Source organism: Limulus polyphemus, unplaced genomic scaffold (assembly GCF_000517525.1).
Source record: "Limulus polyphemus unplaced genomic scaffold, Limulus_polyphemus-2.1.2 Scaffold1, whole genome shotgun sequence".
Taxonomy (NCBI): domain Eukaryota; kingdom Metazoa; phylum Arthropoda; class Merostomata; order Xiphosura; family Limulidae; genus Limulus; species Limulus polyphemus.
In genome coordinates this window covers 2,658,067-2,675,362 of record NW_013665611.1, presented here as the reverse complement: position 1 = coordinate 2,675,362, position 17,296 = coordinate 2,658,067, and the positions used below count along the sequence as shown (strand labels likewise).

At 33.5% G+C, this 17,296-nt stretch overlaps 1 protein-coding gene across 1 annotated transcript in view; it reads right to left on the bottom strand.

Annotated features, from left to right (window-relative positions):
* LOC106465521 overlaps nt 1-16,903 on the bottom strand; it is a 77,923-nt gene extending 61,020 nt beyond the window's left edge. The window contains exons 1-3 of the mRNA XM_013925782.2: nt 16,778-16,903; nt 14,939-14,963; nt 6,839-6,920 (exon numbers count right to left, since the gene is read on the bottom strand). Coding sequence (XP_013781236.1) covers nt 6,839-6,920; nt 14,939-14,963; nt 16,778-16,855 — 185 coding nt within the window. The 5' untranslated portion in view covers nt 16,856-16,903. The remainder of the gene's footprint in view (nt 1-6,838; nt 6,921-14,938; nt 14,964-16,777) is intronic.
* Between the last annotated feature and the right edge of the window lie 393 nt (nt 16,904-17,296).

Below are 17,296 nucleotides of genomic sequence, written 5' to 3'. Positions count from 1 at the left end.
CTGTCCCATGTTTTCCACCATTGCAACTTAAAAAAAAAAAGTATATCTATTAAAAATAGTCATTTTAAACAAAGAACCCAACATAAACTAATGAAAAATCAAGGAATCCACCTTAATTGAACAAAACCCTACTCTAAACCAACACCCCGGGGTGCCAAGATATTTCTTCCAAGTTTTGCAACAGTATCCGGTCATGTGACCTCTTTGTTCAGTGTAAATTACTTGTACCTGATGATGACAAAACCTTGTTGAAACGTTGTACATTTGCTGTTATGTTAAACTTATATTAAAGTTTTTCTTCATTACCCATTCAAGCCGTCTCCAACCATTATTAACCACTTTAATGTTTCGAAACAGCTATCTATTGAAATAAAAATTAAATCTTGACCTCGTGTCACCATTTTGGTTGTAGTATTCATACGCTTGAGTGGAGTTTTAAATAATATAAGTACTTTAAAACTTTCCTTTACCCATACTTTTGCAATCCTATTAAATTTCAAAATAGTTCATATCCTTTGACACATGCTTTGTTTTTGTAAACGGTGTTAGTAGAGGAATGTTAAATGTTTTAACAACTTAAAACAACTAAAAGTTCTAACTTCACCAGTATTCAGAAGTATATATTGTAATATAAATCATACATGTTTACTATGGTCTATTGAATGTGCGTGGTTTTGTAATAAACAGATTACAGAAGACAAGGGTTGGCGTAGTTTTATGGCACTGCTACAGTAAGTCACATCACTTGACCTTATTCTAGAAAAAGGTACACGTATTGTGTCATGAGCTTTATAGCTTCTATTTATGCAAAACATGGAAAGATGTCATTTCTCTTCTGACGCTTCTAGCAAAACTTCAGTATTATTAAAAACTCATTTTTTTTTGTAATTTGATATATGGTAAGAAAAAAAACTATGAAAAGTCACAAGTTTTATAGGTTTTCAAAGTTTTAAAATAAAAATAAGGAAAATTGTTTTACTCAAAGTACAAACTAGTGATAATATTTTCATCACCATCCAGGTACAAAGTGGTACCAACACTATAGGATACCGATACACTCAAACAATTGAACGGATATAGAATGTTTTTCTTCCAAACGATAGTAGTAAACAGGAGCTTTGGTACCATTACTTCTTTAATTGAACACTACACTTGAAAATAGGGCGCGGAATGGATTCTTAGAAAAGTATTTTAGGATAACTGGTTTAAATTTTTTAAGCTCTCCATCAAACTAGATGATCTAGACTGAATCTAAGTAACACAGATGTTTCGTAGACCACAAAACAATGCCAAAAGGCGGAAAAAAGCAATAATAAAAACGAAAAATGATATATCTATCAAAATAAATGGAAATGCAATACGAGTACTTATTATTTCTATATGTTGTGCTTGCTGATACTTTGCACTGCTTCGACCGGAAATGAAAAACACGGCCTACCAAAAACACTTTGTTATAGATATAAACTTATCGAATAAGATATAGTTCTGAAAATTGTTCAAGATTGAAAATTAAATGACTTGTATAGAAATGTAAAGATTGTTTAATTAAACAAAAGCAAAATAATATCAAAGTTTGACACCAAAATTAAACTTATTGAATTACAACGACTGTGTTAGGCCAGTTGTACAGTATTTTGTATTGGTATGCTAATCGTAAAACAATTAAAATGTTGTTTGAAAGAAACGTGTCCATTTTAAATTGTTCAGGCTTTTTATCATATTTCTATTTATAGTAACTCTAATGACTGTGAACCGACGAAGTCAATTCCTTTTCTGCCAATGAAAAGAAAAAACACTTTGATACCTAACAACTTTTTATGAATAAAAAACATAATGTTAGAGCAACATGAAACGTCAGTAATATTAATACAACCTATATAAATGTTTTTACTGATACCGAGTCCAACAATCATCCATGCCTCTCTCACTCAGTCATATATCCTCACATTGGATCACCGCCTTTTAATGAAGACTATGTGTGTGTGTGTGTGTGTGTGTGTGTGTGTGTGTGTGTGTATTGCACCTCTTGTTGTAAATCTATTCAATTTTTAACATCGAAACATTAGTTTTGCTTTCTACAGAATTAGTTCACATCGATTCAATACTACAAGATACCTCAGATTTCTTCATGAAAAGTGTTGTTTTAGATGTGGAAAAATTGTACAACCATGCAACATCCACGGGCCGAGTTGTGTGGTTATTGTAACAAATGTACAACCATGCAACATCCACGGGCCGAGTCGTGTGATGATTGTAACAATTGTACAACTATGCAACCTCCACGGGCCGAGTCGTGTGGTTATTGTAACAAATGTACAACCATGCAACATCCACGGGCCGAGTCGTGTGATGATTGTGACAACTGTACAACTATGCAACCTCCACGGGCCGAGTCGTGTGGTTATTGTAACAAATGTACAATCATGCAACATCCACGGGCCGAGTCGTGTGATGATTGTAACAATTGTACAACTATGCAACCTCCACGGGCCGAGTTGTGTGGTTATTGTAACAAATGTACAACCATGCAACATCCACGGGCCGAGTCGTGTGGTTATTGTAACAAATGTACAACCATGCAACATCCACGGGCTGAGTGTTGTGTGGTTATTGTAACAAACTATTGATCCATTTAGTTTCTGCTTAAACCTAAGTTAACTTGCAAGGACTTCCAACCATGATCAGCAATGGAAAGAGAGAGAGAATTTAAGACGCTTTCTCCCACCCCTCCCCCACTATCATCTGAAAACCAAATTCGGTTGTTATTCCCTGGGAAACTGAAAGAAGAACTGCTCAAGCGTTATACAGGTAATTTCAAGGGTTCTGATGCATGTTTCGCTTTATTACTCAGAACTGTGTTCAGATGAAATATAAGTGCACCACACATTGTAATCATTTTCTAAAGCGTTGACCCATGCATTTTGCATGTTATTTTCCAGTAACATTGTAAACCATGTCTAAATTCTTCAGGTTTACTTCCGCAGCCAATAACACTTTAGTACGAATATTTAGCGAATGCAAAAACCAAACGTCATGAAATTTTGTAGTTAAGTGCGTTGGTACCCTTGGAAACACTGACCTGTGAACAACTGGGCAAAAAGAAGAAGGAAGAAAAATCGATTGAAGACACTTATTTTTGATTGTTAAAAAATTTCATTTCAAATGATTGTCAATATTAATACATGTTTTCCGGATTAAACCAACATTTCGGAGCATTTTACTAACACATTGGCAAGTGTAAAACTCACAAGTTACAAAACAATAAATTTGATAAAGAATACGTCTATTCTGTAATACGCACAGCGATACTTGTAGCTCATTGCTAGTGATTTAGTTCCAATATTCATTGTTTCTTAATTGAATAATTCCCAAGCTGGTAATAAAAATACTGCAAAGGAACTAGACGCAAAACTTGCAAAGCTAGAGAGCTTTCAGTTATAAATGGTAGTAAAAGTTAAAACAATTACACTACAATACTTGAATAAAATATTTATTTAACGATTTATCTTAGGTGATTTTTCTCTGTTATCGACCTAGCCAGGTCTCTTTTGTAATGAGAAACCATAAATGGACGCATGAATTAAAAACTAATTAAATAATGCAACTATTATTTAAAACTGTATATTTTGTTGAAGTATTTAACAGTTTCAGCAAATTCTCGCCATTCAGAAGTTACAAGAGAGAGGGGGGGGGAAGTCTCATTCAAAGCAGGAGTTTCCAGATAAGTATTAATGGCTGATTGTTAAACGAAAGCTCTTTTGAAGCCAATTGTATTTATACTAGTCCTGTGGATCATTTCTCTCGATATAGAATACACATTAATAACTGAAGTTTCCAGATTAGTACTTTTAACGCAGCTGTTGCTACTTGTGCAAGTAAACCTGATCCTATACAAATCGTATTCTTTGAAGGGTGTAAAACCCCATAATTTCGATTAATCGTGATGATATTCTAATCCAACCAATAACCTTAACGCTACAGCTTGGTGAAAAGCGGGTTCTTGAACGACTCGATTTAACAAGTTATCCTTGTTATGAACATAGAAAAGAAATTTCATCAGTGAAACTGAAAAACGTCATCTGTTATACGATTTAAGTGGCAGTACACAGTTCAGTGAACAAAAAAAAGCCATCAAATTCTGCAGAAAATGAATTATAGTGGCTTATTTTGCGTTTTAAGAAATGTGCTCAGTCCCGTATCATCTTCACATAAATCCACTTCAAATGGCTTGTTTCGTGGGACGGAAATATTTCGTAATTCTTTCATAAAATTCCAAATCACATGGTTCAACAAATCCCATAACTGAGGCCAGCTGAAAACTGCATTTTCGGGTAACAAATGTTATGTCAGATCAGTTTCCTCAACTAAAATCACGCTTACCTCCTGTAGGTAGTGTGTTACGTTTTTCTAACCACTTGAACTGATACAGCTCGAAATGGCAGTTTTAAACAATACCATAGTAATGGTGAGTTAGTATGACTCACCTTTATATACAAAACTAACACAAATCGGGTAGCTGGGTCAACAGTTTCGCTGTCAAAGAAACCATTAGTTATTATATCAATAAATACTGCAAGCCGTCTTGTAGTTCACATTCTTATTAAGTTTCTCTTTTCTTGCTCATTCTGTCTCAAAGTTACTTAGCAATATTCGTTTCCGAAGAAAACAAAACCAACTCCTGGTGATAGTTTTATGCACTAGTTCGTACTATTGCACTTCACTTTTCATATTTTAACGAAATGGATAACTTAATTTAATTAAGATATCAAAAGTGAAGTGCAAAATTATGAGTGTCATGTCACAGGAAGCGTTGGATTAAGTCAAGCATAACGTGTAAATTTAGGCATTGTGTGTGGGAACAGAAACCATCAAATTGAGTCTAGCTCCTCCCCCCATCCTCCCATATCCTGACTAACATATAATTCGTATCAAGGAGTATACAGATCATGGTAACTTAAAGGATGCTGACCTGATTACGCTTTAAGGTATCCAATACTAACTGTGCCACAAAACCGACTTTTATCGCCATATCTGTGCCACTGATGATTGAACAAATCATTCAAAACATTTTTTTGTTTCATGGTCTAACTTAAAAAGATGATATAACAGCAGAGTCGAACAGTAAATACTTAGTGTAAAAAAATAAATTATACAGGAAAAAGCAAATGAACATCATACACTTGTTATACCCTTATCCGTAGATAAGTGTACTGTTATTTTGTAGTTGGGGTCAACAGCTTTTTATTTCTGTGTTTTTGCTAGTATTCTTACGGTTGATATCAGAAAGAGATGATAATTAAGGCCACTATCGTCTTTCTAAAAACTATAATTATTAAGAAACTAACGTTATTTACGTGCAAGCCTCACTGATCTTGATTAACTTTGTAGATGACTACAGACCAAATATCATCCACTATCAATACGGGAAGTATCCACTGATAGGAGGAATTAAGAGTTAAATCAGCGGTATGAAGCAGTAACGAGATCATTTGTAAAAAAAACTCGCATATTAACTAAGATAAAGATTAATAACAACTATATTAGATGTGTGTGTGTGTGTGCGTGCGCGCGCGCGTGTGTAATATATATATAATAACCGTTGTAGTAGCGTTTGAACAGCGTTGGGGATACCTCTCCCCTCCAGTTATATAGCAAACCGCATGTGAAAACCAGTATGAAAACAACAGATAATCAATCAGTAACACTTTTTCCCCTTTTGGTGGTGAAACTCAGGTCTGATGTGGGCATGAACCATGGTTACCCTTTAAAAACCTTATTAGATGATAATCCTGATGTTGTTGAAATACTGATAAAAAGTATCAAGGATAGTCAGTACCCTCCAGTATTATAGTTCGATATATCACAACTGAACCATAATACCCAATATCATTTAATGATAACGTTCAGGTGCTACTACCTCAATTATTCTTTACTTTTGTATAAAACAAGTTACCATTTGTATTTTTTACATCTGATACTACTTTTATTAACATTAATTAATACACTAATTCGTAAATATGAGACTTTTGTGTACTACGATTAAACCGTATATATTGCGTTTGTTCTCCACCAATTTTTTCAGCCTTTAAGTCACAGTTCAATCTTAGACAAATTAAGTTCGGTGATATGACGTTCAAAGCAACCTGCCGATTCTTATAAGCAGGGTTTTGTCATAGCTAAGTTTATTAGTTTCCTTGTTTTAAAGGCGCGAAGGGCCGGTGCTTAATTAACTCCGGTATGTTGTGGCACAATCGAATGAAAATGTTTTCAAATACTCCACGGACGAGATTTAACCTATAGGTTTTCGATAAATACTAAGTGAGGATAAAGTTTACTCAAAACATTGTTTTTAAAACTTAGCGATTTGTTGTAGAATTATTTAATGAAAAAAAAACGTGTTTATTAAAGTCGATTTTTATGAATTGCAACCATCTAGTGATGAAAAAATATACGAACAACCCTACGAATATCCCCTCTACACTTTCAGCAAATGACAAGTTTACAGTTACCAGTCGCAAAAATTTAAATAATTTAGTCTTTGTTCTTTATCCTGCTTTGGCTTTCTTTTTTTCTTAAACAAGAAAACTTTGAAAATTAATATTTGTGTTTATAGGCTAAACATATACAGATCTTTGATAATACAAGCTGAAGGAATACTCGATCAGGATGATCTTAACTAAAGTCGTATCGCTCATCACTCAATTGTAGTCTTAGTTGGGTTTTCTCGCTAATAACGAGCTAACATAACCTAACATTCCTCTGGGATGAAATTTAATAAAACTACGAAACTTAAGTATTTTCCTGTGAATGCAATATTAAAAATAAAAAGTAGGCTTACCGGCGGCAGACTTCCGCAGCTGTGTTCCACGAATGTCTTATATTGAAAAAACGATAACAGTGAATTCCATATCGACTCCAATCTGAAAAAAAAAGTACAATGAATTTAAGTCTTCTATCCATACAAAGGTAACATACACTTACTATATTATAAGATACGAAAAAAGAGAATAGCTACAGGGTAAGCGAAAGTAATTGATTTGAAAGTAGATCTAGTTTTGCTCCTTCACTGGGAACTAAGCCTAAAACTAAGTCGTAATTACAGTTCTTAGTAAAGTATCAACCAACACAGATATTTTCAATACACAAAAATATAAAATATTCTTAAAAGTGGAATTGAAAAATAGTTGAAAATATGAAGTAGATAACACAAGTGGGTTACTGCCTTTTATAAATTATGTTATAAACTATACATTTCCTTATACATCTGCAAACACACGTGGGTAGAGGGTTACATTTAAAAACCCAGCTTTCCTTAACCTCCAAATAAATATCTAAGATACTACTCAGATTGTGCCTCCAGTGGCTCAGCGGTAAGTCTGCAGGCTTACGACGCTAAAAATCAAGTTTCGATGCCAGTAGTGGGAAGAGCAGAGAATGTCTATTGTATAGCTGGGGCTTAACAACAATTAAACTACACAAAGCTAGAGACTTCAGATTCACAACTACCAAATATCTATTTTTCCAATCTTATGAGGGTTATGGGAAGCAGTAGACTCGCCCTGTTCGGAATCATCACGAGCTGGGTGGAACCCTGTAGAAATGGAACCACCTGCTACAGATCAACTTCCAGAAGCTCATCAGAAACATGCAGTAGTCGGTGTTTGTGAAGGGCACACTAGCTACTGATATTTTTGTAACTTGTTGTTGTTGTTGTCTGATCAACTTTAAAAGATATCCGTATCCCTAAAATGTTCTAATTAGAGGGATATCCTCTTCCACGTTGAATTTTATATTATATGTAACGTTGTATCATTGTGTGATATTTTAGGAATCTGTTTAACTAAACTGAAACTGATAAAATCTTATTAATTATGCAACCATATATGTATCTGTTGTTTTTAGACGTATTTAACAGTCCTAGAGTAAATGATATCTAATAAATATTTTCTATTTTTAGAGTACGTAGCATAGATTGGAGACATTCTATAAATAGGACAACCATTATCTCTAGGTATATAAAATATTCATTGTATTTATATTCTGACGTTTCGGTTCTGCACCTTTATGAAGAGTTACAATCTGTCGACGAGGCTTAGCTATAACTTCAGAACACAGAGATAAAGAAATTGTGCATTTTATTTAATTATCGAACTCATAAAAGTAAGCGTGTTCGGGAAATCTCAGGGTATTTCATTTGTCTGTTCTGTTTCATTTTACTGGAAACATAATGCTTCACTTCAGTAACTACAACAAATATGTTGAGTATATAAAAGAATTCCGCACAATTTTGAAATTACTTGCCTGAGTTAAACTATTCCACAAGCCAATGGACCTTTCTCACTACCTTCACTTCTGTTTTATGGTTCGTTCGTACGGAACACACTTATGAACAATTTTCATGCTTTGTTGCGTTCTTGTATAAACAGAACATACCATTTTTTATTTGAGACGTTCACCCCTACGGGCATATTTTCGAACAACACATTTTCTGGTAAATTAGACTACCAAGTCAAAAGTCTGGTATTGATCAATAATGGAAGAGTTCAATCATTATTTCGCACCATGGTCGTAGCAAGAGTGAAAATTTACACGGTGTCCAAATACCGACAAGCACATAAGATCAGCCTTACATATTATATTCCTTTTCCACGTGGGTGTAATATTAAATAGCACGTTATCTCGAACTTCACATTTTAACCGAGGTTCGGATTTCGCACCATATTTTTCATGAAACAATGCTTTATTCTAAGTTGCAAAATTTCAAAACTTTTGGATACCTGTGTCAAGGAAAAAAAATTAGTTTTGCTTCAATAATTAAATGTGTATTATCTTTTATTTCAATGATAATAACTTCCGATCACATTAAGTTATGCACGTAATTAGAGCAAAATGGAGACTCAGCCTGGTCATCACATAATGATTAGAATGCATTGCTTCATCATTAATATTTTCGACTGCAAATCCAATAAATATTGGACAAAAACCACGAGTTACAACTGCCGGAAACTTGCCATCTCTTTCGAAGTTATCTAGTGTCTTCCACAATGGAGGACGCTAGGTAGTGTCGAAGCGTATGGCTTTTAACCGTTTCATGTAATAATCAGGTTTGTATAAAAAATTAAACTTACAATTTTTATCTGTTGAAATCATTTTGATAAATCTCAACAAACTATTTTGACATCTGAACGTTTTTACATGAGAAAATATTATATAAAGAAAATTAAGTAAGCGATTCAGGTGAATTGTATTTATTTTTTAAAACGTCGCTAGATAAGTTACTAGTGGAAGGATTTTGTTTTAGAGCAAAGCCACATTGGGCTATCTGCCGTTTCAACCCCGGGAATCGAACTCTGGATTTTATCAATGTATATCCGCAGACTTTCCGCTGTTCCACCAGAAGACGATTTAGAGCAAAGGAACAAACTTCCTTAAATACTGTTAAAAAATTATTTTGCTCAAAATCACGAACTTCTCCCTTAGTTACTGGAGTGAGAAAAGCTCGATTAAAATTTTTGCCTCTTCTTTACCCTATTTCAGAAGTTTTTGATGCAATTTGTATTGTCAGATATTGAACCGAGTGGACATGAAAAATAGAGGGTGTTTTAAATGAATATTTCTTTAGCAATAACATGATAAAAGAAACGCACCAGTACAACATATAGATCATTATATACTGTTTTCCAAATGGTAACAGTGATTAAAATAATACTACCGCTTGTTTTTGTAACCAATCTATGATACAGTTAAGTAAAAACCTAACAATGAGGGGGAAAAAAAATACTGAAAACTAATTTGCCCAAAATATTTTTAGGAATTGTTTATTAGTTTTGTACACGACTAACGTATTATAATTGTTACATTTTAAAGCTAAAGAGACTGAAGTTCTGGTCTATCAATAAATACTAAAAATAATGATCGGGGTTCTATAAACGCATAAGCACAGTTTAAGGATGCAAGAGAAGTAAGCACGTGTAATTACTCAATCTGTACTCACGTTTTGCAACCAACATCCATGTTCTTGTCTCAATTTATGTAACAAAACGTTTCACCAACATAACGTTAGACGAATTAATGCAGTATTTCACTTGAGAGATATTAATGTTTTATATGAATTATCACGTATTAAAGCTATTTTAATATCAACACGGTCAGCAAAAAGATGACTAACCTTGGTTGAGTGAGCGGGGTGTTACTTTACATTAGCAACACTGATAATGTGTTGTTCTACAGTTCACATAAGACCTGTCCAGTCAAGAACAAGGCTTAGATTTTTCTTTGACACATAAAAAAAAAAAAGAAGTATTAAGTCACTCGAATATTTACTCTAACTGAAGTATAATCTTCACGCAAAGTGTCAAAAGAAATGCCCATTTAAAGAATATACACAGGGCATCAAAAGCTGTTTGTTTCACTCGTAGTACATGTTCTGTAACTATGGATACGTGTGACGTTAAACTCTTTATTTTGTCATACAAATAATAAACCATCATTTGTTTTTTAGTGTCAGTGTCGCTTATAGAATAGGATGGAAATACTGTCTTGAACATGACGGTGCAGTTGGTATAAACCTACGGCCTTGAAAGAATGATTTCCACTGAAGTACATGCAAAACCGGTCTGTGATAAGATATCCCATCTTTACAGCGTGGTTATTTCATCATGTCATTCTTCTGTAGCGCGGGACTTGTAAACGTGAGAGTGGATGAAGTATGTAATATTGGAAAATGAACAGACCCGTGTAAGATTTGATCGCGGGGGTTTCCCTAGATGCTCTCATATATTTTATTCCGAATTTAATAGTTGGCATAAATATTAATAATTTATTTATACACACCGGAGCTTGCGTAAAATAGCAGTTAACATGCTATAATATTTTATGCAGAAGGTGAAGAATGAAAAAAATTCCGTAACTATGACCTTTCGTTCTGGGTGTCAACGCGTGCGAGGCACATCATCACATTAGCTCGCAGCATACGAGATGGGCGCGGTCATTCAACCCAGCAAAGAAAACTGGCGAGACTTGTGCTCTTTCCGAGCGCAGTTGACAGCAGCGTGAAGGAATGAAGACAGAGAAAGGAAACATTTCTAGCCAGAGCTAAGGGCAGAAAAATATCGAGATGTTATCAACATGAAATACTTACTTCAGAGAAAATAATTAACGTAAAGCAACAAAATTAATTTGTCGAACAATGATTTTTTTAAAAAAAATCTGATATCACGGTAATAAGAAAACCGATTATCACTACCATTCTAAAAGAATTATTCAAAATGTGTGTCGAAGTGAAGTTTTTTTTTAGGTTTCTTGGTAGCACAGTGTTATATATACGTCTATACAGGGTGGGGTAAGATCGACTATACAGTTCTTTCATTTAGAACAGAGTTTAATTTTAACGACTTACTCTGAAACAAACAACTATTAAATTGTTTCCGGTTGTCTTCGTAATATATTTTTAGTACTATTTCTATAGTAACTTTTATCGCACCCTGTATGTACACAATTTAAATATTCTAATCGTGAAAATGTGAGAAGTAAAGGGGCGCGGATGTGGTAAATTTTGTATTCAGGATCTGGCGAGCCGGATTCAAATCCGTGTGACAACACGAATCATTCTCATCGCTTTAAGCTGCGGGAAAGTTATTTGTGCGTTAGTCAATCCCTTAGTGTTAACGGTGGGTGGTAGGGTGCTGCTGATTGGCTGTCTTCTCTCTAGTCAGTAGTTAAAAATTAAGGTAGGCGGCAGGTAGCCTTAGTAGCTTTGTTATAAATACAGATTCTTTACTACGTCTTTATTACCTCTAATATCAAGTACACAAAAAAACGGTAAAAGTCTTATAATATTATACGGCATGCAATTATCAAGTCGTGTCTCTCATAAGAGATCTACCCTAGGTTTCCTAAAGACCTATCCTAGATTTATAAAGAAAAAATATATAACAGGATATTCTGCAAGAAAAAAGAATAAAATTTTAGGTGTGGAAAAATTAAGTAAGTCATGGAGAGAAAACTGAAATACGGCTTTTTTACACACCGAGTTGTTTGCAACAATATTATTCCTATAATATCTTTTGTACACCGAGTTGTTTGCAACAATTATATTCCTATAATATCTTTTGTACACCGAGTTGTTTACAACAATATTATTCCTATAATATCTTTTGTACACCGAGTTGTTTACAACAATATTATTCCTATAATATCTTTTGTACACCGAGTTGTTTACAACAATATTATTCCTATAATATCTTTTGTACACCGAGTTGTTTACAACAATATTATTCCTATAATATCTTTTGTACACCGAGTTGTTTACAACAATATTGTACCTATATGGAAATAAAGTCTTAAGTTTTCCCATATGGTCGCTGATACAGAACAGATTTTTAAAGTTTTAATTTAGTAAGTGTCAGTGTTCGACCAACTGTTGTGCTTACAATTTTGATGGGTTTACCTGAAGAGACTGTTCCGGGTCTAATTACTTCACCCACTGAATCGAAAAATTAGGTTAAAGCTTCAGTCTTGAAAACTGATTGTTCTAATCTGATGACATGTGGAAGCGATAAGTATTGCAGCAAATGTAAAATTCATTGTTAGAATTTTCTTGAAAACAAAATCACATTTTGAAAGCAACAATTGGCGAATTTAATTTCTAAGTATTTTAAAATGTATTTATATATTTAGCTCCTAAAATATTCTACTCAGGATAAATTATTTAAAGACTACTCTCTCTCTCTTTTATTTATAACTATAGTAGACTTTTGTAAGGATTAGGTGAGTTAAATATAGAGTTTTAACTAGCACAACATCATAAACAAACCATGACATTAGAGCCTTTTACAAGTCCGACGAATTAATGCAGTTTCACTTGAGAGTTATTAGTGTTATATGTATTCTAACGTATTGTAGCTATTTTAATATCAACGATATCATACATGTTACATGAAAATACTGGGGAATAAACGTAAGGGATGATAACCAAAACTTTATATACTAATGTGTATATAAATTATCATTCACAAGAGTTATGTACATAATAACATCTCGAAAAAGTTACTAAGTATGTAAAACTATGCATTTCAAAATAACCGCGTAAGCCTACTACGATGTTATACAAATTTCACATACGCGACAAAATATTTAAACAAAACTAATATGCATGTGATAAAAAGTAACATTTCGACAAAACAAATTTAAAATTTCCCCCTTTTTTTCTTCTACGTGTACAACTGAATGTCCCTTTGTATGCGAAATAAATATTTCAGTGAAAAGTGAACAAAATATTTAAAAATAAGATCGTTAGGATTGATAAAACCAACCCAAAGTATAGGGTGTGACGAAAGAGACAGATTCGAGAATAATCGTTTCTGCGTTGCACGTGCTAAAACGGATGACGTAAGTGATCCCGAAATATATGACGTTATAGATCCTACTGTAATATGCAATTATTATGGCTGTAGCCCTTTCATAAATTAAAAAAAATAAATTAATGTATCTTTATTCTGATACATTCAGGTAATTTTTCAAAATGTTGGTAAAAGTTAACTGTAAGTAATTATAGGCCCTACGGAAACAGGATGTGCCCTCCTGTAAACCGTGCTAAATCTTGCCCTCAGACGGTCACAAATGGTCAGCACTATTGTCTGCATATGGCCAACACATTGGGAAAGTCTGACTGTTCTTAACAACGTCTAGCCAACCGGAGATAAGCAGAAATATAGATGTTGGAAATATTAAGTAGATATTATTGACCCAGATGTTGAAAAACAGAATAAACAAAGTGTTTACTTTTTCAGTGATTTCTGTTTAAAAATAACATTAACAGAAGCACTTTTTAATGATATATAACGACAACATATCAAATAAATATTAGTTGCTTAAAACATTTAAACAATGCATGTTATTAGTGGTGTTTTAAATCTTTGTATAACTCGAGGGTTAACAACAACAAAAAATACCGATGTGGAAGAAAACAAGCTATTTTAAGTATCAAAACATTGATTAAAAACCCGATAAAGAAAATAAGTTATACAAACTCCTTAATATTATGCAGTCCAATTAAGTTTATAATATTCGTTTTCGTATATGTTGGTTAAAGTTAATAACCGAGTCTTAACTAATATGGAAAACGGTAGTCATTTTTTTCGGTATATTATTACTGACCTTCTCAGCTCTTACTTATGATTGTGAAACGAGTTTCAAGACAGTTTCAATTTGATAAAAAGCGTTCTGTAATAAATGATTTTAGTTGTAAAATGCTTAGATATGACAATTTAGATAAAGTTTTGAAAAAAAAAAGCTTTATAAGAAGTTCTGCCCAGCCGTCCGAAGAGGCAAGTTAACTTTTTCATCCGCAAGCTGAAAACAGGCTCATAATTTGACTTTCCTTGAATGAGAGACTTGCAACTCTGGACACGATTTCCATACAAACGTATGGTAAAGTATGGACTACTGTAATTCCACCAGGTGTCACGTCTCTAGTTCAGTTCTTCTAATAACAAGATAATTTGCATAATTGGTTTAAAATAATATACTTATAAAACTAAAAAAAAATATTACAGTGAGTGTGTGTGTCGATAATGTAATGAACATAAACACATTTAATTTTCATCGAATTCGAACCGTTTCACAATATTTAATAGAACCCCACGTGATGAATGGTTGTAATTGAGGAAACCTAGATTAAAATACAATACCAATTTATTATTATTATTTGGAGGTAGCTATTGAAGCAAACCCGTTGTAAAGTCTGTATATAATTTTTTTCAGCCATTAATAATATTGTTAGTTCTAACAAGTAATTATGGGGAATAAGCACGATCTCGTGTTGTTAGAAAGTTGATTTTTTTTATTCATTTTGTTGTCTACGTAAAGTTAAATAATTAAAACAGTTGTTAATAATGGTAAGGTTCTGCCGTTATAGGCGAGCTAAATAAGAACCTACCTTTCGGGCACTGGAGGAAGTTGTCCTGCAAAAAAAAAACTGATAAGTATTGATAATATGATATGCATTTAGTAATATAAGAATGAAATAAACCAAAAAAAATTTGGATCGTATTTTACAAGTTATACCATACATTTCTTTTGCAATAAATACATAAAAATTGTGAGCTCATGCAAGGCTTTATTTCCAAACAATCAAGAATTGAGGAACACAACAAAAAACAAGCGTTTTATGTAATTTAACCTCCAACTAATCAAACAAAATGGCACACGATATAATTTTCCGTATGTCAATCACACAATATATGATATATCCCTTATGTAATTTCGTTTTTGTTTACGTAAAAAAAAACGTTTAAATAAAATAATATGTAAATATAAGATAAGCTGCTAAATATAAATTACAGGAGTACAAAAGTACAAGGATAATCCATTGACACAGACGATTAATTTAGTATGTAGGCGGTCCGCTCCTTCCTAAACTTTTGCTGTATAAAGGCTTGGAAGAATGCGGTAGTGGTTTGACCTTTTTCCCTACATATCTGTATCTTGAGGGTCTTCCCGCCAGTGACAGATAATGTAGAAAGGTATTTGCCCGAGGACACGTCTGACCTATCGAAAATGTCTGCCATTTTAATATCGAATAGGTCTCGGAACTCGTATTGTTTTGTTGACCAATACAAGAGATAAGTTCCGGTAGAAAATAACGAAATCATTTCCACGATTCAAAAATAAGAATACGTAACAAAACATTTCGGTGAGAAAATATTTCACCGCATATGTAACAATGGCGGATATAATTGGGTTTCAATAATGTGTACTCACAACACTCACAAATTTAATATAAAACTTGAACAGATCCGACATCCCATTTTATAAAACTAAGTTTACCGTAGTTTCATCATTTTACGTCATTAATTCCAATTGATTTTGTGAACTGAAATATCCCAATTTTGTTTTACAAATTACAGATGCTGTTATCTGTGTACGTATGAAAAGCCCCCAGTGGCACAGCGGCATGTCTGCGGACTTAAAACGCTAGAATCCGAGTTTCGATACCCGTGGTGGGCAGAGCACAGATAGCCCATGGTGTAGCTTCGTGCTTAATTACAAACAAACAATGTATGAACAAGTACAAAGTTATTAATATAATTACAGAAACAAATGAGAAAATTCGGTTTCATAACCAAATATACACAATTCCACATATTGTTTTGTACAACATACACTGGCTATCTGCATATCCTATCGAATAAATTACTAAACTTCCAAAAAATGCAGCTAATAAAGTCTGCTAAGAAACATTGAACCACTTTTCAGTGAAGGTAGAACGAAAGGTATATCGAAAAATCTAACCGACTTGCATTCTTGTTTTAAATAAAGGGACATCCCCTTAGAAACACACGAAACTGTTCCAACTCTTATATTCTTCACATAATTTACCTTAACTTTATCAGGGAATTTAATTAATTTCCGTTTTTAATAAACAACATCACTGAAACAATTATTTCAGTTTTACTTTGAGTGAGAAAACAATTTTTGGCTAAATTTTAAGGTTTAGTTTTACAATTAACGATTAGATCATTTACAATCTAGAGCTGATAAGAGGTCATGAAATAGTTTAATATGTTTAATATCATTATCAAATTAATAAATCCTATTATCCGAACGAATGAATTTAACAAGTTTACAGTCGACACAGTAAGACTAAAAGTAAAACGGTAAAAAAATTATTCTGTAAAGCTTTATCTTTATTATTGCTATTGCAAAATAGCGTTTCGGCTAACACTTAACGGTGTTCAGTTTCAAATTGAGATAGAAATATTGTATCATTGGTTACCTGTTGTGCCAAAGTTCCAAACAGAACAGAGAAAAACACCACGATGGTACGTAAACACTTCTTATACAGGGCAGCCATATTCCTTTGTCAAAGATTACTCGTCTCGCCACAGATTGACAGTTATTGACCCAGACAGATCTTTCTCACTTTCGCTTCACCATGAGTTAAAAAAAAAAGTTAAGATCCCTGATGAATTATAATAAACTAAGTCTTATTCACAGTATGAACTTATTAACCTACTACTGGTTTTTCGAAGCCAGTCTTACACGCACCTACTTAAGTTTTGAAGACGCTACAGGTGTTGGAATGTGGAGAGGTAGGACCGTCGGAGTACGATCGGTAACTACGCCAGCCTCGAATGAAGTCTTAGAGTTTCTCGCAGTGATTTGGTAGAACAGCCAACAAATGAACTGGCTCCACAGGTTCTGAAGCCCAAGGTTACGATTCTTTACCCACAGGAAGAGCCCAGTAAATACACCAAAGCGTCGTGGTCATGGTTCATGCTACGTACGTTAAATG